This window comes from Alosa alosa, chromosome 23 (assembly GCF_017589495.1).
Source record: "Alosa alosa isolate M-15738 ecotype Scorff River chromosome 23, AALO_Geno_1.1, whole genome shotgun sequence".
NCBI lineage: Eukaryota > Metazoa > Chordata > Actinopteri > Clupeiformes > Clupeidae > Alosa > Alosa alosa.
In genome coordinates this window covers 19906918-19931964 of record NC_063211.1, presented here as the reverse complement: position 1 = coordinate 19931964, position 25047 = coordinate 19906918, and the positions used below count along the sequence as shown (strand labels likewise).

The 25047-nt window shown below is 43.5% G+C and overlaps 1 protein-coding gene across 2 annotated transcripts; it reads left to right on the top strand.

Moving 5' to 3' along the window:
• The first annotated feature begins 1177 nt into the window (after nt 1–1177).
• On the top strand, nt 1178–24733 carry aox6 (aldehyde oxidase 6). 2 transcript variants are annotated; one of them, XM_048234732.1, is made up of 36 exons: nt 1178–1332; nt 2209–2266; nt 2817–2913; nt 7479–7587; nt 7917–8043; nt 8476–8537; nt 9670–9735; nt 10154–10231; nt 10411–10491; nt 10696–10840; nt 10968–11060; nt 11209–11360; nt 12144–12237; nt 12509–12618; nt 13135–13319; nt 13549–13711; nt 13857–13946; nt 14059–14228; nt 15048–15174; nt 16150–16272; nt 16663–16759; nt 16867–16991; nt 17969–18102; nt 18198–18285; nt 18462–18548; nt 19094–19285; nt 19797–20024; nt 20270–20365; nt 20637–20765; nt 21221–21295; nt 21597–21649; nt 21796–21910; nt 22149–22214; nt 23203–23391; nt 23954–24121; nt 24443–24733. In XM_048234732.1, exons 1-36 carry the CDS (start codon nt 1279–1281, stop codon nt 24494–24496), a joined length of 4080 nt encoding a protein of 1359 aa, XP_048090689.1. In that variant the 5' UTR covers nt 1178–1278; the 3' UTR covers nt 24497–24733. The 2 variants fall into 2 exon arrangements, with proteins under 2 accessions (XP_048090689.1, XP_048090688.1); XM_048234731.1 differs by having other exon boundaries at nt 1179–1332; nt 12506–12618.
• Nucleotides 24734–25047: the final 314 nt, after the last annotated feature.

Sequence of the window (25047 nt, the reverse complement as noted above, 5' to 3'; positions counted from 1 at the left end):
GGGTACGCGTACCCCCATTTGAGAACCACTGCTTTAACACACCACACACACACACACACACAGATAGCAAGAGGACAAGATAGGTAAGACATATAAACAGGCCAAAGCATACAAAGCTCCACCACACTTCTGATAAATTGGTTGTTATAGGTCAACAAGGTTAGGTCATAGCTGCACTGTGCGATCAGTTCTAGGCCGATGTAGATGATCATTGAAATTCCTTAGGCATGCAGATGTGGGACAACTTGTTGTAATAGCCTACTATACTGCCATATTAGGCCTTTTGGCCTAGGTGTGTTGTCAGATTTGATTTTCTGCAGACTATGCGTTGACTTGGACTGCCACCTAGCGACAGATTTTTGCTGATCATTTGAGAATCCCCTCCACTATTCAGACTATTAATTTAGCAGACGCTTCTATCCAAAGCGACGTAGGCCTACTTACTACTGTGCGCAAAATATTACAGTTATTTAAGATATTAAATATCTGAGAGCCTGCGATATCTTTCAGAGAATGCATGTCAGGTTTCAGAAAAAGTAGCCTAGCAGCTCGCCAGATAAACTGGTTAATCCCTCTCTTTTCTCCCGAATATGAATTTAAAAACACAATAACCTAAAAATACAATTAGGCTAACTTGTTTATATCGTTCATTTAGACTACATTTCGTTTGTGAGAATTGAGTCGGTGTTATTTTTTCACACAAACATACAGGTTTGTGGGCGTTTAAGGGCATTTTGGGAGAAAACCAGGTACGCCATGCTGTTGGAGGTGCACACAAACGCTGCATTGACATTGAGATCAGAGAAGAAACTGGCTCAAGAGTTATAAAAGTATTTTCTCATGTTTAGTTGTAAAATGAAGTTTTTATAGTCATACATGCGTGTTCACTTCTGCCTCCTTGGCTTTCAATTTGGTAACGATAACGGGCTATTTGACGTCTTTAGAACATATCGGAGGTGTCAAATGTTGAGTTACTCCAGTCTAGATTTGTTGACGTTAATCACTCACTCCTATGATGTAGCCTTGCTATTGTCTATCTAAAGTAAAATGCCTGTTTTGAAGTTAACTGATGGTTAAATAACCAAAAATCCGATACGCTCAGTGTACAAAGTAGCCGATACGCTCAGTGTTACAAAGTAGCCTAACCTAGGAATTTACTAATCTCAAATATAGCTATCACTTTAAGGGACAGTTCAGGTCAGCAGCAGAACAGCACAGACAGACGAGAAAGAGGCTCTAGGCTACTCTAATGGTGTTGTGGTGGTAACTCAAGGGAAAATGTCAGGAAACCAAGAAAGTGGCTGTTTGACTTTCTATGTCAACGGGAAAAAGGTACGTTTTTTAAACACGTTTAACATGTTTCAGTGTAGGCCTAGGCTGCCTATATCTTCTGCGCTAGATACTTACGCTGTTATTTTTGAAAAGGGTTGATACAAATATAATTTGCCCCGTGATCTATTGGGCATTATTCCACTGCTTGGTTGAATTTCCCATTGTCCTACGTAATTTAGAACGACCATTAACCGTATGTTATCTGCACACCTATGAAGTAGATCCATTTTTTTGGCCGTATCACACATGTATATTAATTCGCCGAACTTGTTGTGAAGTTTAAATGAACTGTCACGTTGAAGCTGTAAATTGCAGACGTTCAGAACATTGCAACATTGTAGCATATGGCGGAGGTGGCTTTTTAGATGGATCAGGCTAAGTAAAAGCGGTGTTTCAAAGCTAAAGTTCATCAGAATCTTGGGATACGCCCGCTTGACAACGGGAGAGATATAACTAACGATAGCAACCATCCATTTAGAACTAGTAACGGCAGTTTGTCCTGTGAGTTGAGAAATTAGTTGATATGTGTCGGAAGAAATTAGTTCTACAAAACAAGACAGTTTTAGCTATTAAAACGTTTAAATTGTTTGAACACAACGCAAGTGGCAACAGTGGAATAAGCGGGATAATGGACTCCACGGTGGTCTGTTCACAGAAGTTAATGCACTACGCGTCGGGGCCGTTCAACAACTTCTGTGAACAGACCACCGTGTCGTCCATTATCCCTTACGTAGCCTAGCCTACGGTCTTTACTTAACACCTGCTGGTTTGTTTCGAATTGCTGTCTTTCCAAATACATATGTATCTTGTGGGCTGTCGTATTACATGAATGTGATTTAGGCTACAAACTTGTCTAATGTCTTAAATGTTATCTAGGTTACTGAGCGCGATGTTGACCCTGAAACAATGCTGTTGCCTTACCTACGTAAAAGGAGTATCCTTTAATCCACTTTAATATGACAGTTGCAGCATCGGACTTGTTCAATGAATGCGGACTTGTTCAAGTGTTATAGCTTAGGCTACTTCCCATGGCACAGTGGTCCTGGTCAGAAATCTCACTAGAAGTTCCCCCTTTCCTTTGAAATATGTTGAAAACATATGGATGTAGGCTGTTGCATGCATGCATATATGCATGATGGAGAGCACAGTAGTTATTATTGATCTCTCTCTCTGTGATCTATCTCTGTGAACCCAAAACCTTTGAAAAACAATTCAAATCTTTTTTTTTTTTTTATCAATCTGTTATTTTAATTGTATTGGTCTGTTTCCCAAATTGCCTATTACAGAGCATTCCTGCCAGCTACTCCACTGGAATCATACATTTAAAATCTCACAGCACATAGTTAGTCTACACTTTCAGTGTCAGTCAGTTGTCATGTCCTTGACCAATGTTTCAATTAATCATTTAAAAACATATTGTATTATTAACACTATTATATAAAAAAAACAAGGTGTACTATGTCCTTGACCATTCCTTGTGACAGTGAGGTTGACAGGTGCCAAGTATGGTTGTGGTGGAGGAGGATGTGGAGCCTGCACCGTCATGCTTTCCCGCTACCAGGTCCACTCCAGGAGCGTTGTGTATCTTTTTACAAGTGCTGAATTAAGAGGGCTTTATTTTAACAGAAATAATCTATGGGTAACTAGTCAGCCTCTCAGTGGTAACAAAACTCAACTTGGGTTATCACATTTGAGTGTAAAACAACTTGTTTGATTCAGAATTATTATTTTTATGGAGTAGGTGGCTCATGTAGCTAGCAGTAGGTTTTTATTTTTTTATTTGATTTTTTATATTTTTTTTTTGCGGTGGCTTACCCACTTAAATCAAAACACAGCTAGCGAAACTTTACACTCAAGTAGCAAAACATTAACCCAGACCAGCACAACCATGACAAAGCGCTTTTAGATAATGAGTTATAGTGCTCAACAAATAGTGCTTGAGCACTATATAAAAGAGTTAGAGGAGGGGAGGAGGACAAGGAGATGAGGAAGAAGAGGATGAGAAGGAGGAGGACAAGGAGGTGAAGAAGAGGAGGAGGAGAAAGGCTACAGCCTCTATGTTAGAATATCAAAAGAACCCCTAACAGGTTCTATAGAACCATTTGGTTTGGCTTCAAAGAACCCTCTAGAGTTCTTTCAATGGGCCCTTCAAAAAGGTTTTATAACAACAGTTGGTTCTGCCTGCCATCTATAGACATCAGTGATTGCATGGTGTCTAGCACAAGACCACATTGCATGTGATGTGGATGAAATCTTGCCCAATTTGTTCTGGGTTTTTTGTTTTCTTGCTAAGATTATTTCTGGTTTGTTTCTTGTTTTTTCCACTGTTTTCTTTTTCAAAGTCAAAGTCAAAGTCAAAGTCGGCTTTATTGTCAATTTCTTCACATGTTCCAGACATACAAAGAGATCGAAATTACGTTTCTCACTATCCCACGGTGAAGACAAGACATATTTTACCAATTTAAGTCCACAGTCAAACATAACATTCAAGTAAACAAAAAAGTAAGTAAATAAGTAAATAAGAGGGCACATATAATAATGAAAAAATAAGAGCAGCAAAATTTGGTTGAAATTGTGCATAGACAGTCAATAAAATACTAGTGCAAAGTCAGGCCAATAAAAGGCTTGGGTAGTTCTGTTTGACCTAAGTAATAAAGAAAGTGGCATAGTGGTGCAAGTTATGTAAGAGCAGCAGAAGTGTTGTGTTTTCAGGACAACAACACCAAGTTGTAAAGTGTACAAGTGTGCAAGTGGAGTAGTGCAGGTGCCATTGTGGGTCCAATGTCCAGGATGTTATGTAGCTGAGGGGGGAGAGGAGGGAGAGAGTTCAGCATCCTTACAGCTTGGTGTATGAAGCTGTTGGTGAGTCTGGTAGTGCGGGAGCGCAGGCTTCTGTACCTCTTCCCAGAGGGCAGTAGATCAAACAGATTGTGGCGGGGTGACTTGCATCACTCACAATTTGGGTCGCCTTGCGGGTGAGGTGGGTGGTGTAAATGTCCTTCAGGGAGGGAGTGAAGCACCAATGATCCTTCCAGCTGTGTTCACTATGCTGCAGGGCTTTCCTGTTGTATTCAGTGCAGCTTCCGCCCCACACAGCGAGACAGCTGGAGAGGATGCTCTCAATGGTGCCTCGGTAGAATGTGGTCATGATGGCTGGTGGAGCACTTGCTCGCCTGAGTTTCCCCAGGAAGTACAGGCGGCTGAGCTCTCTTAAGCCAGTGATGCAGTGTTGGTGGTCAGGAGAGGTCTTCACTGATGTGCACCCCCAGGAATTTGGTGCTGCTCGCTCTCTCCACCACAGCACCGTCGATGGTCAGTGGCAGGTGTTGGGTGTGACCTCTCCAGGAAGTCAACAACAATCTCTTTGGTCTTGCTGACGTTCAGCAGGAGGTTGTTGTCCCTGCACCACGTGGTCAGATGGTTGACCTCCAACCTGTATTGAGTCTCGTAAGCCCTTGGTGATGAGACCCACCAGAGTTGTGTCGTCTGCAAATTTCACTATGTGATTGTTGCTGTAGGTTGCAGTGCAGTCATCGTCAGCAGGGTGAAGAGCAGCCGGACTGAGCACGCAGCCTTGGGGGCCCCCTGTGCTCAGTGTGATGCTGCTTGAGGTATTGTTGCCAACCGCATTACTACTTGGGGCCCTCTGACAGAGGAAGTCCAGTAGCCAGTTGCAGAGGTAGGTACTGAGTCCCAGTTTGTCAAGTTTGCAGATGAGTTGTTGTGGTATTATGGTGTTGAATGCAGAACTGAAGTCTATAAACAGCAATCTCACATATGAGTCTCTTTTTCCAGGTGGGTGAGGGCTGGGTGGAGGGCAGAGCAGATTGCATCCTCTGTAGACCAGCTTGGCTCGGTATGCAAACTGGAAGGGGTCAGGGTGGGGGAGAATGGCTTTGATATGTGACATGACAACTGTGCATTTACTGTGCTTTTGTTGTTTGACACTCCTCCCTCCATTTCTATTGAAATAAACATCCATAAATAAGACATTTGAATGCGTGCATGTTTACATGTTTATATTGCAGACTGATAGTCCCAGCACATGGAGAAAGCAAAAGCCATGTGTTTTTATTTATACCATCAGGTGCTGGTTGTGTATGGAATCAATTTTGTGTCAAAAAAATTAAAGAATACTTATAAAATAGCAAGCAAAAAAATACAAATCAAAATACCAAATAGAAAAAATCAAACAAAAAAATAAACTCAATTAAAAAATACAAGATTGCAAAGAAATCATTTGGGTAACTGTGTAAAATATTTGTCTTTGCCTCTTTCTCAGTTTTGTTTGATGCTGTTTTCTTTGATTACGATTCCAGCTTTCTCGTTTGCGCTCCCTGACTTTTTGATTGAGGTTTTGACACAAACGTGTCTGGGGGTTGAGATTTCCTTGGGTGCATTCCCATTGGCTTATTTATTTTTGACGGACAGCTAAGCAAGCGTATTGCGAATGTCGTACTCTGCTTCTGATTGGTTGTAACAACGTCATCACCGGTGCGTCACAGTTTTGAACAAAAGTACAATCCGAGGTACGGCAGGACATAGGCAAGTTTACGATTCAGTTTATTATTAACAATTGTAACTATTACTGATTGTACATTGTTGTTTACAGGAACAAGTACGAACTGAGTTCTTACAAAGAATAGCCTACAACAAGCTCCAGGTTAAATAACACGTAGGTCGTCAGTACAATCCAACTTATCCGAGAGTGTAGTCTGAACAGCCCGTTAAGAGGAATCTTCATCTTGAGCCATGCTCGGTGACTGGCTAACGTTACTGTCCACAAGCACGGTAGCCTCGCCTGGAGCCCAGCTCAGCCACAGGCTAGCCTCTGTCAAACACAAACACGGAGCGGTTTACCTTGAGCCCAGCTCGGTAACCGCTAGTCCCAGTCAAGCACAATCACAACAGCCTTGCCTTGAGCCCCGCTCGGTAACCGGCTAGCTCACGTCAAGACACACCGCCTCGCCTTGAGCCCCGCTCGGTAGGCTAGCTAGTAGCTAACATTCCATTTCTGCTGGGCAACATCTAATAGATAGCCGAGGTCTAGTGCTTCATTTCTCAACATTAAGAGGAATCTTTGTTGTATTCTTTGTAAGAACTCAGTTCGTACTTGCTCCTGTAAACAACAATGTACAATCAGTAATAGTTACAATTGTTAATAATAAACTGAATCGTAAACTTGCTTAGCTGTCCGTCAAACATAAATAAGCCAATGGGAATGCACCCAAGGAAATTCCAACCACCAGACACGTTTGTGTCAAAACCGCAATCAAAAAGTCAGGGAGCGCAAACGAGAAAGCTGGAATCGTAATCAAAGAAAACAGCATCAAACAAAACTGAGAAAGAGGCAAAGACAAATATTTTACACAGTTACCCAAATGATTTCATTGCAATCTTGTATTTTTTAATTGAGTTTATTTTTTTTTGTTAGATTTTTTCTATTTGGTATTTTGATTTGTATTTTTTTGTTTGCTATTTTATAAGTATTCTTTAATTTTTTTGACACAAAATTGATTCCATAGTTGTGTGCACTGTTTTGACACAAAAGCAATTTTTTTTTAGTGTTTCGCAAGAATAGTGTGCTTTTGTAAGAAATGTATAATGTTTTACTGGTTTGGTGTAAGGTTTTGGGTTACACTTTACTTGACAGTATCGACATAAGAGTGACATGACACTGTCATGAACGTGTCATAAACAAGCCATAAATGTTTATGACATAACGCTTCTGTCATTAAGTGTCTTTCGGTTTTTGTCATAACAAGTTAGGGTTGGGGTTAGGGTTCATGTGTCATGACCGTGTCATGTGTTCATGACAGTGTCATGTAATTCTTATTTCGATACTGTCAAGTAAAGTGTTACCAGGTTTTGTAGTTAGTGCGTAGAGGTTTGCAAAAGGTGTTTTGCTACTTGGGTGTGTGGATTGTGTGTTGTGTTTTGACAAAATGAGCTCCGTTTTCAAAATAAATAATCATTTTTCACAGCAGGTAACTAGTGATTTAAGCCTAAAACACTATTTTGTTCAACATTCCCAGTTAAAGTTGCAATGAGAAATGCCCCACAGACAGTGTTGTTAGATAGCCATCAGAGGCATCACTTCTGACCTTATGCAAATGTGTGTGTGTGAGTTGTCCTTCACCCCTCAGCCACTGTGCGGTGAACGCCTGCCTGCTGCCCGTGTGCCAGCTGCATGGGGCAGCGGTGACCACCGTGGAGGGCATCGGCAGCACCAAGACCAAACTGCACCCCGTCCAGGTAAATATGTGCCAACCGCAGGGTGGGCATAGGGGTCCAGGGAAATATGTGCCAACCGCAAAGTGCTGTTACTGGTCCTCTTGTGAAAGCAACACAGTGCAGTTTGTTTTCCAAAAACTCATTTTGATGTCACACTGACTTACTATAAGGACAATACAGCCTCTGGCCTTGCCGATGCACACATGGAATGGCTGGTATTACGCTAGGTAATGCTGTAGTCGTGGGGGGAGCATGACCCTTTTAGTGCTAAATTGGTGCCATGTCAATGGTATGTTCCATTTTAGTTTACAGGATTGCAAGTGTGTTTGTGTGTGTGTTTCCATGCTCAGGAGCGCATAGCAAAGGCTCATGGTTCTCAGTGTGGCTTCTGCACCCCTGGTATGGTGATGTCCATGTACACTCTACTGAGGAACAAGCCCCAGCCCACCATGGAGGACATCACAGAGGCACTGGCTGGTACTTTCTACACACACATACTGTACACACACACACCACCCCTAAAAACACACATGCCCTATGGCTACACCCTATGGGGCAGCCGTGGCCAGCGTGGTTAGCGCTTCGGGCTTGTAACCGGAGGGTTGCTGGTTCGAACCCCGACCAGTAGGCACGGCTGAAGTGCCCTTGAGCAAGGCACCTAACCCCTCACTGCTCCCAGAGCGCCGCTGTTGTAGCAGGCAGCTCACTGCGCCGGGATTAGTGTGTGCTTCACCTCACTGTGTGTTCACTGTGTGCTGAGTGTGTTTCACTAATTCACGGATTGGGATAAATGCAGAGACCAAATTTCCCTCATGGGATCAAAAGAGTATATATACTTATACTTATATATATACTATGAACTGTAACATTGATTTGGGGTGTCTCTTTTTTTCTTCACCTGCTTTCCAGGTAATTTGTGTCGCTGCACTGGATACCGTCCCATTCTGGATGGATACAAGACCTTCTGTGAGGTACTAGTTTGGTTTGGGTAATATACCTTCTGTGAGGTACTAGTTTGGTTTGGGTACAAGACTTTCTGTGAGGTAGTGGTTTGGTTTGGGTACAATACCTTATGTGAGGTACGGGTTCGGTTTGGGTACAAGACTTTCTGTGAGGTAGTGGTTTGGTTTGGGTACAAGACCTTGAATACCTTCTGCGAGGTACTGGTTTGGATACAAGACCTTCTGTGAGGTACTGGTATTGGTTTGGGTACAAGTCTTTCTGTGAATTATTGGTTTGGATACAAGGCCATCTGTGAGGTACTGGTTTACTAGGGCAGCCAGCTTGTTTTCACAAACTGTAAACCTTGTTACCATCACCTCTGTTTTAGTGAGGGTAAAAACTAACAGAGTAATTAGTGTAGCTGTGCAGCCAGATTATATAATCAAGGGTAACTTCCAGGTCTATGCAAAAAAAGAAATATTTATTAGGTTGAGGTAGTGAGTGAGTAGTAGAATGACAGTTTTCTTGTAGACTACTCTTAATAGCAGAAAAAATGTTTCTTTTACTGTCTATGGAAAAATACGAGCCACGACTTAACAACTGGATTGGCCTTGGGACCGTGGGTGCTGTGCCAAGAGAGTGCTTGTTTAGATGCAGTTATCAGAGCCGCTGGTAGCGTGACCTTGTAGATCACAGGGTCAAAGGTCATGCTTTGCTTCTGATGCACATTTTCCATGCTGGCGTGTAGCCCAGCACTCATTTGAGCAGGTGGTCTGAGAGGAGAGTCAGCAGTGGCCATTGCTGACCCATTTGCATGGTACTTAGGGAGAGCACAGTTGGGTTTACTGTGAATGCAGATGCTTTTGCATGGTTTTTAGGGGCAGAACAGCACACACATCATCACATGACTGGAACTCATTGTCCATGATCGAGACAAAATGTCAGATTGACTTTGAGTTATAACATTTCAAAGACAAAGAAATCCTTTATATGTAGACTGGGTCATGTGTCATTTATACAATATGTAGCTATGATTTGATTATATGATGTAGCTATGAGTGTGTATGAGATATAAATATGTAGTACATTCACAAAGATCTGAACTGGAGGTCTTCAAACTGTGACTTAAATATTAATTAATTCTTTGTTGTTTCTTTACAGAGTTCAAACTGTTGCCAAAACAGTGGAGCCAAGTCCTGCTCCAGTGGAAACTCAATTTCAGAGAATGTAAGAGAAAATGAGATTGCATCTCAGTGAAGTCATGTAAAGATCATATGACTAAAACGTGTGATTTCACCCAAGATATAAACAAATATATACATTAACAAATATATACAGGCCCTCAGAAGTTTGGTGCTGTTAAAATGTGGAGTATACTGTAGGAATATCAGTGCGGATCATTCTAGAATGTGAGACATTCTCACATTCTCTCTGTGTTTGGAGCTTGGGAAGAAAGACTCTGTGGCATCACACTTCAGCTCCTGCCTGTGTGATTCTCTAAAGACTTTTTCTGTTCCAGCTCTCTCTTTATGATAAAGGCTTTTTTATGCTTCTGGAGAAGAGTTTGGTGAGGTCCAGCCCAAGTAGCCTTGTAGTGTCCAACTATTCAAACTGCTTTTCAGCTGTTGTTTGTGTCCGTTCGCAGAATTCAAACTGTTGCCAGCAGAATGGCAAAGAGCCTGGTCGAGCAAATGGAAACGAGGTTACAGATGACCTTGAGAATGTGAGTGATGAGGCTACAGATGACCTTGATTATGAGTGACTGTGAATGTTAAACACCTCCACACTGCCTGGTGTTGTACAAGGGAACAGCAGGCCTGTGCAATGCACCACTTACTATGTAACAATTTAAAGAGGTTTATGTTTGATACACTCACTGCCTGATGTTTCTCTCACACTCAGGGACATCTTAAGCTCTTCAACATAGACAATCTACTCCCGCTGGATCCAACCCAGGACCTCATCTTTCCCCCAGAGCTCATCGTAAGACTCTAGAGAAGCTCTAGATCATTAACTGATCATTAACTAACTAACAACAAAAGCACCGCTCCTGTGATCCCCCTGTCCAGGGATTGTACTATATGCAACTCTGGTGTTGGGCTCAACATAGCACTCTTCTTTATTGGTGTAGCCCTCTGGTCTACCTTAACTCAGCAGTTACGCCCCTGTTCTCCTGTGTTCCTGTAGAGGATGACCGAGAGCGGGCTTCAGGCGACCCAGACCTTCCGTGGAGAACGGATCACCTGGGTGTCCCCCGTCTCCCTGGACGAGGTCGTGGACCTGAAGTCTCGCCATCCCGAAGCACCCATTGTCATTGGCAACACCAACATCGGTCAGCCCTCCAGCTGATCACAAATGCAACGCTAGTGTTGTCTATCCTCAGCAGTCCCAAATGACATGGGTCATAGGTCACATTCAGCTAACTCCAGTCTTTAATCTGCTTCCCTCTGCCCCTGCAGGTCTGGACATTAAGTTTAAAGGGATCCTGCATCCATTCATAATTTCGCCGACCAGAGTGCCAGATCTGTTTGTGGTGAAGAACACTCCTCAGGGTAAGCAGATTTTCATGTTTACACTGTTACTAAGGCAAAAGAGACATTATTAAAGGTTAGTTTGTTTGTAATACAAGTGTGATGTTTGTCTGTCCTTGTGCGTGCATGCGTGTGTGTGTCTGTGCGTGTGTGTGTGTCCACCGCACAGGTGTGAGTGTAGGTGCAGGCTGCAGCATGTCTGTGGTGCGTGCAGCTCTGGAGGATCTGGTGCGGACGCTCCCGCTGGGCCAGACGGAGGTCCACCGTGCCTTGCTGCAGCAGCTGGGGAACCTGGCCGGACAGCAGATCCGTAACGTGGCCGTGAGTGGCACCAGCACACACACACGCACGCACACAACACACACACACAAACACACATACATACATACATACATACACACACACACACACATACAAATGCATATACACATACACATGCATAACGTCATAATTCCGCCACAAACAAGAAGAGACGTCTTTATGCTGCGCTTCCTTGGCTAAACAGAGGCGGCAGGATACTGCCCCAGTGCATACATTCAGGGGCGTGTTTCCCAAAACCATAGTTGCTAACGAAGAACTTCGTTGGTTGCAATGCAATTTCCTATTGCCAACCAACTAAGTTGCTAACAGGTTAGCAACTATTGTTTTGGGAAACGCACCCCAGATAACCTGCCGGCATTGCAGAACTGAAGACACATCGCGTTTAGTTTGATAAACAAAAGCACAATACCTTAGCAAGCTAGATACATCGCAATTGTAAGAGACTACAATGTCCAAACATCAGTTAACTGTTAACTAGCAGGGAAGTTTGATTTCAATTCTTGAAGTAGCCACTTCATGAGTTTTGAATGTCAGTTTTAACAACCATCATGCTAGTCACCATTTCAAAGAAACTGTACTTGTGCATTTACTTACAGTACCTTTGCTAGTTTAGCTAGCTTGCAACATGCACAGGCAGACAGCTGTAAGAGGCTGAAATCAGTATTCTCCAAATCACACTACTGACAAGTGAGCAATGTTCCGCAATAAAAAACCACTGTAAAAAGGATGACTGACTGTTGTTATTGTTGGTGTGTGTGTGTGTGTGTGTGGTGTGGTGTGTAGACCCTGGGTGGTAACATTGTCAGTGCCTATCCAAACTCGGATCTGAACCCTGTCCTGGCCGCTGGAAACTGCAGACTCACTGTAGTATCAAAGGGTGAGTGTGTGGGTGTGTGTGTACCCCTTCCACCTTTTCAAGTTCTACCTGCAGAATCTCACTGTGTGTGTGTGTATGTTTATATACTTACTTTTTCAGCTGTAAGTGCATGTTGTGCGGGATGTCTGTATGCTACTGAGACCTTGAATTTCCCCTTAGAGATCAATAAAGTATCTATCTATCTATCTATCTATCTATCTATCTATCTATTTCTACATGATAATAGCGCTAGTGTTTCTCTTGGCCCTAACACTGACTTTCCTCACAGCAGGGGGAAGGCGAGAGATCCCCATGAATAAAGATTTCTTTGTGGGCTTCGGGAAGACTCTCCTAAACCCAGACGAGATTGCTGTGTCTGTTTTCATTCCTATTTCCCGAAAGGTGATGCGTGATTCTTCACACGACCTTTTCTTTTTCTTAATCAGTCTCATCTTGCGCTGGCGAGCTCGAAGGGTGAGAAAGTACTTCACTTCAGTTAGGAGGAGTGATTGGAGCACTTAGTGTGAGAACAGAGTTGTGGAGCTGTGTTCACCTGGCGGAGGCCGACGAGTTCACTTCAGTCTTATTCCTCTTTAGCTCATTACACCTCAGGACCTCATCACAGAAGCATGATTGCATTCCACGCACAACATCCCTTAACCATTTTGGGTTGTGTGTGTGTGTGTGTGTGTGTTTGTGTGGGAGGGTACTTATTTTATTTACCTCATATATCACTTATTTAATTTAAAACATAAATTCTTTATTTAATTAACCACAGAAATTGAAAACTTTGGACACATAACAGTAAATAGCCCTGTATCCCTCCCTCCATATATCCATCCGTCCATCTCTCCATCCCTCCACCCTTCCATCCATCCCTCCATCTTTCTTTCACTCCATCCATCTATCCATCTGTAGGGAGAGTTTGTGCGGGCGTTCCGTCAGGCTCCGCGTAAGGAGAACGCTCTGGCCACTGTGAACGCAGGCATGCGAGTGCGGTTCCATGACGGTTCTAGTGTGGTGGACGAGCTCAGCATCTTTTACGGAGGTGTCGGACCCTGCACTGTCGGCGCCTCCAAGACATGCCAGCAGATCATTGGGAGGTACAAATATAACACACCATCCATATGGTGTCAATATGGTGTGTGTGTGTGTGTGTGTGTTCTGTAACTGTAACTCTTTGATATTTATTTTTAATAAATCATTAGCCATCAGTTTACAGTTACAGTTTACGCTAGATTTGCCAACAGACATCAAAGTAATCCAAAGTAATCAAAGGTCATTCCAATCAAAGGCAAACAAAGGTGTGTGTGTGTGTGTGTGTTTTTGTAGGCCATGGGGAGAGGAGGCATTGACCGCTGCCTACCCCGTACTCCTGGAGGAGATACTCCTGCCTCCATCTGCCCCGGGGGGCAAAGTGGCCTTCCGCCGGGCACTGACTCTCAACTTCCTCTTCAAGTTCTTCCTGCAGATGCAGCAGAAGCTTGCAGAGATGGTGTGTGTGTCTGTGTGTGTGTTTGTGTGTGTGGACAAATGTAAGATTATTGCCTTAATCTTTGGTAGTTGGGGCCGTGTGTATAAAGTGTGTGTGTGTGTGTGTGTTGGGAACGTAAACTCACACGTTTTTGGTCTGCGGTCAGGGCATCATTACAGACGACCTGGAGCAGGACATGAGGAGTAGCCTAGAGGCGTTACCTAATGACTTCTTGCCCAGCTATCAGGAGTTCCAGGTGACATTATATGCTTTTATTTACACTAGAATTATGTTTATATGAGAGGCTGCAGACATCAGTGTATTCAACTTCAATTCATGCATCCTGAGAATGTGTGTGATTATTTCAGGACGTGTTGGAAGGTCAGCCGGGTCAGGACCCCGTCGGCCGTCCCATGATGCATCGATCCGCCCTGAGCCAGGCCACAGGAGAAGCGGTCTACTGCGATGACATGCCCAAGACAGAGGGGGAGCTGTTTCTCTCCCTGGTCACCAGCACCAAGGCTCACGCCAAGATCCTGTAAGACTCCACAACCCTCAGTTTTATACGTATAAAATAATGGAGAAATCATAGACTGGTGTTTTCAGGCTTCACTAAAATGTTTAACTAGTGGGGCCAACAGAACCAAGGTCATGAGTTCAAATCCCAGGAAACGCACATAAGATAATAATGAACATGGAAGCCTGTACTGAAAAATATTTTTGATGAAAACCTCTGCTAAGTAAATACATGGGAATGTACTGATCATTTGTATGAAATAGATCCAACTCCACCTACTATATCTGTCTAATCCAGACCAGGCATTGATTTAATCCAGACTCTCTCTCTACTGGGCATGTGTGTCTTTATCAGATGGGCCCTCATGCTTTTGCTGCCAATGAATAAGTCCTCTAGCTTGTTTACTTATTCACCAACTGAAGCTGAAGTTTCATTTGGATGTCGATTCTCCTTACCCTGATGGGCACTAATTCAGCTCCATGAGAGAGGGTCGAGATCCATGATCTGCACAAATGCACTACGTTAGAGAGAGTGGTTACTAATGCAGACACAGGGTCAGGCAGCAGTCTAATTGGATCTACCAGTACTTGGCTGTTTGTTGCACATGCAGGCCTCTCCAGTACCTTCAGGCAAAGTTCAGCCAAAGTACACTCAGTATACTCTGACCGCTTGAATACACTCAGTACACTCTGACCGCTTGAATGAGCAAAAAGATAGGGTCTAAATGGGGCTCTTGTGTCCAGCCAGACGTGCATTTGGCTCACTACCAGGAAGCCATTTACAGGGAACCCCTCTGTGATTAGTTTGTCCGTCCTATTGACCTGCTGCCTTCCTCGACAGGAACATGGACGTTAGCGCCGCCCTCGCCCTGCCTGGTGTGGTCGATGTCATCACAGCCCGAGACATCCCCGGCAAGAAGTTCCGCATGTTCTGTGGCATGAACGAGGAGCTACTGGCTGAGAAGGAGGTGAAAAACCACTGGGATGCGATTTGATTTGACGGGTGTCGTCATCAGCATGACTTAGGTGGTGGGCAGCTGTTGTTGGTGCTGTGTGGATGGTCAGCATCCTCTTGTTCCTCTACATACTGTACAGTACTGTTTGCTCTCGCTCAACCATAGATCAATCATAGTTATAGGTGTTATATATTGTAGAGTCATAGGTTTCTATATCATAGATATAGGTTTTTCTTAAGCATGTTTTTGTCAAGTTTTCTTTTGTTAAGTGGTAGCCAATGCAAACAGAGAAAAAGCTTAGCCCTAGAGAAAAGTGTAATCTGGTGCAGTGGTAGCATAGTGTTTAAAGCAACACCAAAGAGTTTTTTGTACCTTTAAAATAATGTTTCCAAAATTGTTTCCGTGGTTCATCAACTCTTAACAGGGTGAACGGCATTCTGCAATTCGCTTCGCGGCCCTCTATCGGCTATAACCGCACTATGTAAGTTTGCCATATCGGGTAGCGGATCTGTAGTTCGATGGAATGAGACATAAGAAACTACAAATTTGACTTGCATGATGTCGCAATACATCGTACTTTCATAAAATCATGCAACATATTCTACCTTGTCTGTGGACATCGTTATTTGCAAAGCCGGTGCTGGATAAACAAATAGCGTGCGTGCGACAGAGGAAAAGTTCTTTGGTGTTGCTTTAAGGAGCTAGCATTGCAGTAGCCAGAAAATGTGTGGGTTCAATTCCCGGTTTTCACTGCAAGGCACTTACAGTAACTCTGAGTTGCTCAGGGGACAATGGCCCTTGTAATATAATTGCCATATGTATGTTGCTTGATAAAAATGTCTGCTGAATGTAAAATGTAAACTCATGTTGGAGCTGTGATTTTTACCAGGCTGATTGATGTCCTTCAATTCTTCATCTTTCCTTGGCGGTTTGTAATTTCACGTTTGGATTTTAATGATGTGATGTTTACTCTCTTCTGATCACTAGGTGACGTGCGTGGGACAGATGGTGTGTGCGGTTGTCGCGGACACCAAACCGCACGCCAAACGGGGAGCCGCGGCCGTGAAGATCACTTACGAGGACCAGCCCGAACTAGTGTTCACGGTGGAGGTCAGAACTCACAAACACACACACACACACACACACACACACACACACACACACACACACACACACACACACAGCACATACATTCGAATGAGTTGACGGTTATATTCAAAATTGAGAGACCAAATTATATGTGAATATGACCGTCAACTCATTCGAATGTCACTCAGACCAATCAGAAAAATGTGCAGTAGTCTCTTAATTTCTTCCAGAGCTATATTTATTCAGGTATGTATATATGAATTGTCCGTGGTTAACCAGCCATACCACCTTCTCCTTGTAGCCTGTTGTGATGTGTTGTGATTGAGACGTAGACTGTGAATACGAAATATCTAATATCACGTCTAACATTCATTTGATAATCCGTTGGCTGACAGCCCCCTCTGTTTGCAGGAGGCGATAGAGAAGAAGTCTTTCTTTGAGCCTCTGAGAGAAATAGAGAGAGGCAATGTGTCTGAAGGCTTTAAAATGGCCGACCACATTCATGAAGGTACAGTATGTACTGTGGATACATGTGGGTTAATGTTTCCAAGTTATTTTGTTGTTGTTAACTTGCTTCACCAGTGTGCTTATGTCGATTACTTAAAAACTTTTCAGGAGAGATCCGGATTGGTGGGCAGGAACATTTTTACATGGAGACGCAAAGCATGCTGGTCATCCCAGTGGGGGAGGAGGGGGAGATGAATGTTTATTTGTCCACGCAGCATCCAGCCATGGCTCAGGTGAACACATTAGCTTTCTATGTCAATTGTCCATTTCTTTTTAGTGACATACACATAATACATGCTACTACTACTACTACTACTAGGCCTACTACTAATGCTACTACTACTACTACTACTACTACTACTACTACTACTACTAATAATAATAATAATAATAATAATAATAATAATAATAAAAAAAGGTGGACCTCCTAGACCCTACGGTTCTCGAGATATTCACAGAAAACTGTCTCCGGCCACCTACAGGCCAGTTGGTGTATAGTAACATAAATTAATTTATTGTGTGGCCCCCCATGAGCTGAATTCCACCTAAACTTGGCGTGCATTCAGAGGGTGTCATAATGATCCTACACTTCCAATTTCGTGCAGTTTTGACTATGTTAGGTCACAGATACCTGCGATTACAACACCTCATTTTTACTTTTTTGTGTTTAACTAGGTGGCGCTATACATGAAATGAGTGGTTATGGAATGGGTTGACATGGCCCCTTGAGATCAACATACAAAAAAAATGGTCCTCCTAAACCCTATGGTTCTCGAGATATTCACAGAAACCTGTGTCTGCCCTACCCTCCTTTCGGGGGGTCCAGTCCAGCGGGGGGGGCTACAGATCAAAACGAAAAACGATGGTTCCATGCTATCCATGTGGGGTTACATGCCCACCAAGTTTTGTGTACCCCGGTCTTACAGTGTCCCGGGAATCCTTTTGACAGAAATTTGGACATGCGAAAAAGAAAAAAAAGAAAAAAAATCTGACTAAACCTTAGTCGCTGCGCGGCGGTCATAATAATAAGAATTCGCTGCTTGGCCCCCAATAATAATAATGCTACTACTACTACTACTTCTAGTACTAATGCTAGCCTACTACTACTACTATTGATATTATTACTACTACTACTTCTGCTACTGCTACTACTTCTACTAATGCTAATACTGCTTCTTCTAACAATGTGCTTCTCTTTCTCTTCTCGTAGGACTCTATAGCCGAGACCCTGGATATTCCCTCTAACAGGGTGACATGTCACATAAAACGCATCGGAGGTGCCTTTGGAGGGAAGGTCACCAAAACAACTATTCTGGCCTGCATCACTGCAGTAGCTGCATGGAAGTAGGGCTTTCAGCATGTTATCAATATAATATGACGGATAGCATTTTTATGACGTGTTTTCACCAACACGACCTCCTTTGGCCTCTCCCCTACAGGACAGAGCGGTCAGTGCGCTTGGTGTTGGAGAGGGGGGAGGACATGCTGATCACAGGGGCTCGTCACCCCGTCCTGGGACAGTACAAGGGTGTGTGTGTGTGTGTGTGTGTGTGTGTGTGTGTGTGTGTTGGGAGGGTAGGTGAAAGCTATGTTTGGATCACCCTTGTCTTCCTTCCTTACATTTGTTTTCATAGAGCCGTGTAATGTTTTATTAAACTCAGTTGAATGCAAGTTAATGGAGGTCCGGACCCATGTTCCTGTAGATTGGCTACATGAAAGACGGGCGCATAACTGCAGCCGATGTGAAGTACTACGCCAATGCAGGAAACACTGCAGATGAGTCTCCACTGGTAAGCTTAGCTCCGAGGAAGACCAGTTATCATCATAGACACAGTTCGGGGTCCGACAGCTTCCATGGACACTTTACATCCACTCTTCTTTCAGCCATTTTATTAAAATGTGTGTCTCATGCTAAAATGTGCTTTGGCCTATACACATAAAGGTGATGATGCATGGGACAACCATAACAAGTTCCATTTATTCTGCTCATGACGATTTGCCTACTGATTATTAAAGTTCTCCAGGAAATAAAGTGTTGCCCGATATCAATGGAAACATACCAGAACCACGATAATGTGGAACATTGCCCAGCATACCGGTAATTGCTCAAAAAGTTGCCCCATGTATCATCAGACTAACTTATCAACCAACAGACAATTATCATGTTTGAAGACCTCTAAGGCATCTTAACTCTACACACATACAGTCTCACCATAAATTACTATTACTTACAGATCTGTATAAAAGGTAAAAATATATGTACTATATTTTAGTATCTTTTAGTTTCATTTTAATTTTAACTACTACTTTTAATGAATTTGTTTGACTTCCCCAGATTGTTGCAAAAATCCTGCTCCATTTTGACAATGCCTACAACATTCCCAACATGCGTGGCAGGTCTGCCGCCTGCAAAACCAACCTTCCGTCCAACACGGCCTTCCGTGGCTTTGGGGTTCCGCAGTGCATGCTGGTCACGGAGAGCATCATCAACGACGTCGCCCTCAAACTCGGACGCCCTGCTGAAGAGGTCAGACGCACAAACCAGTCTGATTCCATGACTTCCAAGAAGGATCTCTTTTGGTGTTTCATAGAGAAATGCTGTACAAGTTACTGAATATGACATGAATATGTCAATAACATGTCATTACTGAATACACATATATACTTTTGTGCAAGATCAGTACACCAGCAATGTTAGTTAGTTAGTTTATTAGCTGTCCCCTTAGGGAAATTCTTTTTCACATTTTCTATACCGCTTTTCATCCCACATGGTCACAGGCACAGGCTGGCACATACATGGTCACAGACATAGGGATGACACATACAGACATACACATTTCATACACCATAGACATTTGACACAGACATTTCCATATAATATTGGGGGTTCATGGGAAAAACATCATGTGCATCATGCGCAGTGTGCAGTTTTGGGAGCAGCCAGTGTTTTGGTCCAATCCGAGTTGAGTCCCCCCACCTCCCCCCCCCACTGCCTCCTTCACCTGACCCTTTGACCCCAGCTGTGTCCTGTGTTGCAGATCCGTGAGTTGAACATGTACAGGGGCTCGTCTCTGACCCACTACAAGATGCCGTTCGACCCGGAGAACATGCTGCGCTGCTGGGAGGAGTGCAAGCGCCGGTCCTCCATACAGCGTCGCCGTGGCGACATTGCCCAGTTCAACCAGCACAACCGCTTCAAGAAGAGAGGCCTCGCCCTCGTCCCCATCAAATACGGCATCGGCTTCGACATTGCTTTCCTCAACCAGGTAACTACACCGGAGTAGCTATGGTGAGGGGTATTTACACAGAGGGCTTTCTCAACCAGGGAACCACACTGGGGTAATTATGGTGGGGGGTATTTACACCGAGGGCTTTCTCAAACAGGGGAGTCTTGGATGGCTTGAAGGAACTTAAAAACAAAATATATGAATTGATTGCCGTTGTAAGTTGCAAATGGTTATGAAGTGTGTGTGTGTGTGTGTGTGTGTGTGTGTGTGTGTGAGAAACGCAGGCTGCTGCTCTGGTACATATCTTCCAGGACGGCTCTGTACTGGTTAATCATGGAGGAGCGGAAATGGGCCAAGGCATCCACACAAAAATGCAACAGGTGCAGTGTACACACACACACACACACAGCCACAGCTGCCCCATATCAGATAATTTTAGTTCCATCTGTGACTGACACTGTGCTGATCTCAGACGCACACACACACACACACACACATACACACCACACACACACATACACACCACACATATTGTACACACACACACACACACACACACACACACACACACCACACACATATACACACACACACACATACACACATATACACGCAGTGCTGGTCTCACGTCTGCTCTGTGTGTCCCATCAGGTGGCCAGTCGTGAGCTGCGGATCCCCACCTCTCTGATCCACATCTCCGAGACCAACACCCACATGGTGCCCAACACCTGTCCCTCGGCCGCCTCCTTTGGCACCGATGCCAACGGCATGGCAGTCAAGGTACTAACTGACCCCTGTATTGACAATAGAGTCAATAGAGTGTTTGACTGGAGTATTCCTTCCTGTTGTGTTCTGTGTTTAGTGTTAAATCTCCACATTCTGCATGGTTAATGGTGAATCAGAATCAGAAGTATACATTGAATCACAGCTGAAGTATACGTAAAGTATAAGTAGTGGAGATTTAAGGGCCATTCACTCGCAGGAACACATATAAACACCTTGATCGGAATAAAACTGCCAATCCAAATGAAAGAGGTGGTGTATTCCCTTCTTATTCCGGTTGATTAGCCATGTATACGGTCAATCAGATTGCCCGCTACAGCTTCTCAAGCAAAAGCAAAGCAGCTATTCCGATCAAAGATTCTAAATCTGAAGAGCACATTATCGGAATAGAACGTACCCCATGTAAACAGATGACACGAAATGTGAGTTTGATTGTTTGGTGGTTTTGGCAGGATGCCTGTGAAACCCTTTATAAGAGACTGGAGCCCATCAGGAAGAGGAACCCAGAGGGCCCCTGGCAGAGCTGGGTAACTCACCTCTCAACTGTCACACTGGATAAGAGTTGCTTTAAATGCAGTGTTATAAGTACTGATCTGTCATATTCACTATCCAATCACACTGGATAAGAGTTGCTTTAAATGCAGTGTTATAAGTACTGATCTGTCATATTCACTATCCAATCACACTGGATAAGGGTTGCTTTAAATGTAATGTTTTAAGTAGGCCTACTGATCTATCGTAAATATACAATAGATCAGTAGTTGTAAGAATGATCAATGATTGTGAGTTTGGTGCGAATAGATGTATATGTGACTTTGTGACTTCCAGATCAAAGCTGCTTTTCTGGAGAAAATTAGTCTCTCGGCCACAGGATACTACAGGTAAGAGTAGCGTTACAGATGAAATTAGTTACCCACAGCAGCATTTGATGGACTGCATGCGAAATTATGTAATTTAGTGTGCAGTTAAGGCTTTAAGTGTAGTGTTAGGTTTTTGTAAGGTCAACTAAGGTCAGTGTCTTTGTCAGGGGTCATGACCTGTACATGGACTGGGAGAAGCAGGAGGGTCAGCCCTACGCCTACTTCACCTATGGAGTGTGCTGCTGTGAAGTAGAGCTTGACTGTCTAACTGGAGACTACAGGGTAATCTGTGTGTGTGTGTGTGTGGGTGTGTGTGTGTGTGTGTGCCTTTGTGTGCCTATGGGTGTCTGTGCATCCACATGCATTTGTGTCTGTTTGTGTATATTCATTCCAAATTATTTTACAAGGTGTGTGTGTGTGTGTGTATATGTGTTGTGTTTGCTTTTCAAATTGCTCTTAAAATGTACCCTTAAATGTAACATTTAAAAGTAACTTCATTTTACATTCTGCTTCCTTTCAGACCATAAGGACAGACATGGTGTTTGACATTGGCAGGAGTATTAATCCCTCTATTGACATCGGTCAGGTAATTATAGTCATTATATCCTCAGTGCTGAAGGACCTGTCGGTAAACCATCCGTCCACGCTGGTCCACTAGCAGATGACTAATACAAATACCCCAGTTTATGGTTATGGTTATGGAATTTAGCAAACGCTGTTGTCCAAAGTGAATTACAAAATGAAACAATACAATAGTTAAAAATTAACAGTAAACAGTTTTAAAAAATTGGTAAGTCTACATTAAGGAAAGTAGCCATAATGAACAATAATGTCAATGCAATATCAATAATCAATAATGAAAATAAACAATACCATAAATATGCAAACCATAACTCCTAAGAACCACGATAAGTTTGTCCCCTGAGTGGACAGTGAGGTCTGCATGTTGGTGTGTAGAATGGCGGCGTTCACACTGACACGCTTTTTTCACCTCTAGGTGCTCAAATTCAATTGTTTCCCTATGGAACAGTGCGTCTGACCGTTGCAACGCGCCTCGAGTTTATAAAAGCGGGGGCGCAAGCAGAAAAAAAAGTGTGGCTTCTAAAAACAAGAGGTGCTCAAAGTTAAAAATAGTTAAACTTTTGAGGTCGTGTTTTGGGTTGGGTGGGTTGTTGCTTAATTGCCTGCCTTAGCTAAGTCAGGGAGCTAGCAATTTAGCTAAATATAGCGTATCATAGCAACAACATATAGGCCTACGCAATCAATTTCTACCTCGCAAGTTTTTAACACTCACTACTTTGGAATACCTGCGTTCTGGAGGTGAAAAAAGTGTCAATGTGAACGCCAGCATAGAGGCGTTACAGAGACCAACCCATCATCTGACCAGACTATGTAGCACATTTCACTGCCACGCATGCTGAACATTACTGTAATAGATATGAGCACATAGAAATACAAACATATAAAGGAAAAATATGAATTGCTTGTTGCTTGCAGCATACTGAATTTTTGTATTGATGTTTGTGTGTGTATGTTTGTGTGTCTCTGTGTGTGTGTGTGTTCTATTCTATCAGATTGAGGGCGCGTTTACGCAGGGTGTGGGCCTTTACACCATGGAGGAGCTGAAGTTCTCCCCGTCTGGAGTGCTGTACACGCGTGGACCAGGCCAGTACAAGATCCCGGCCGTGTGTGATGTTCCGCTCCAGTTCAACATCTACCTGCTGCGCGGCACCCAGAACCCCCACGCCATCTACTCCTCCAAGGTGCAACAACACAAACGTTTACACACAACACAAACCTCCAGCGCATGGGTGTTAATGTGTAGGATGTGTTTGGTGCTGTTGCAGGGCTTTGGAGAGCCCGCACTGCACTGTGTGTTAATGGCGGGTGTGTTGTGTGCTGTGTGTTAATGTCTGGTGTGTTGTGTGCTGTTGTGGGCCATTAGAGAGTCCCTGCTGTGTATTAAAGTTGCGATTGGCAAGATTTTTTTGATCATATTCACTGAAACCGATACTATGCTCCGACAGAACAACATAAATCAGCCAGTTTTAGAAAAAAAACCTACCTCCACCTAGAGGCTGTTTGTTTTGCAGAAATCCACAGCTCCTTGTTCTTCTGGTCCAATCAGAGCAGGGCTGTGTGAGATCTGACTGTCAATCACAGTCTGGTGCGCACTGATGAGCACAAACTCGATGAGAGGGTGCTCGGTGGTAGTGGGGGAGGGGCATGAGAGTTGTAAACATTCAACATTTTCGCTAAGTCCCCTCAATCTGTCAGACTTGCCAACTGCAGCTTTAATGTCAGGTTTGTTTGATTCTGTTGCAGGGCATTGGAGAGCCGGCGCTGTTCCTGGGCAGCTCCGTGTTCTTCGCGCTGAAGGACGCGGTGGCGGCAGCGCGGAGCGACGCAGGACTCAGTGGGCCCTTTGAGTTCCACAGCCCGGCGACCCCAGAGACGGCCTGCCTGGCCTGTGCCTCCCACCTCACACAGATGGTACATACACATATAAAATATACATACAGTATATACGTCAAATTGGCTATTATTAAGTTAAAGGTGTACCGAATGTTGGAAAATAAATATTTGTTTTATTATCATTATTCTCACACTGTGAGATCCTGGATTTTGCTGTTTTAGGCACATCTGTTTTTCTCTCACACTTCTAGCAAATGTTGGAAATAAATGATGCACCAAAAAGACAGTTATAGTCTCTCAGGTGTAATGTCTCCTTTGGTTTTCTTTCTTTTCCTTTCTTCTTTCCCTCTTTCTCTCTTTCTTTCTGTCTTTTCCCTCCTATTCTCTTTTCTATTCCAGGTTCCAATCAGCAAGCCCGGGTCCTTCCAGCCATGGGCGATCGAGACTCCTTAAGTTCTCCCTGCACTGCAGCAATTATACTTGATTACACAGCTTGAAAATTATAGTCATATTTACATTACCACCGTCTATGTAAATCCTGCTGAGCTTTTGTATTGAAATAAGACTCAATGTTACACAATCCTTGTATTATATAATGTCAAAACATGTACTTTATCATCAGACAGACTGTTGTAATATGATTATTAAATACAGTATTGATTAAATATGGTACTGATTTTATCACACTTAGTGCTGCTGTCTAGTTTTCTAGTTTGTTCTGCTAACCGTGTGAAAATATATGTTTGCATTGACTGAGGAGAGTGTTATATTTTAATGTTGATGACAAGAATTAAAGGCATAAAAGCTAGAAAGCAAATTGTGCAGGATACAACAAATCTGTGTTTTAGCACAGCTGAGCTGAGTTCCCTGTTGAGTGGGGCCAGTCAGCCTCCTGACCTGTGCAATCTGCTGAGTCACTCACCTCACCCAGGCCAAGTCTAGGTCAGATTTCAGTCTCTATACAGGGCAGGCAGGCAACTCTGCTTATTATTGATCTTAAAGGA

Bases quoted from the DNA above. Each gene is read 5' to 3' on its own strand.
- aox6 (XM_048234731.1), top strand. From the start codon at position 1,279: ATGTCAGGAAACCAAGAAAGTGGCTGTTTGACTTTCTATGTCAACGGG. The intron at 7,588-7,916 runs GTAAATATGTGC...TTCCATGCTCAG, and splicing joins CCAAACTGCACCCCGTCCAG to GAGCGCATAGCAAAGGCTCA. The intron at 8,044-8,475 runs GTACTTTCTACA...CCTGCTTTCCAG, and splicing joins CATCACAGAGGCACTGGCTG to GTAATTTGTGTCGCTGCACT.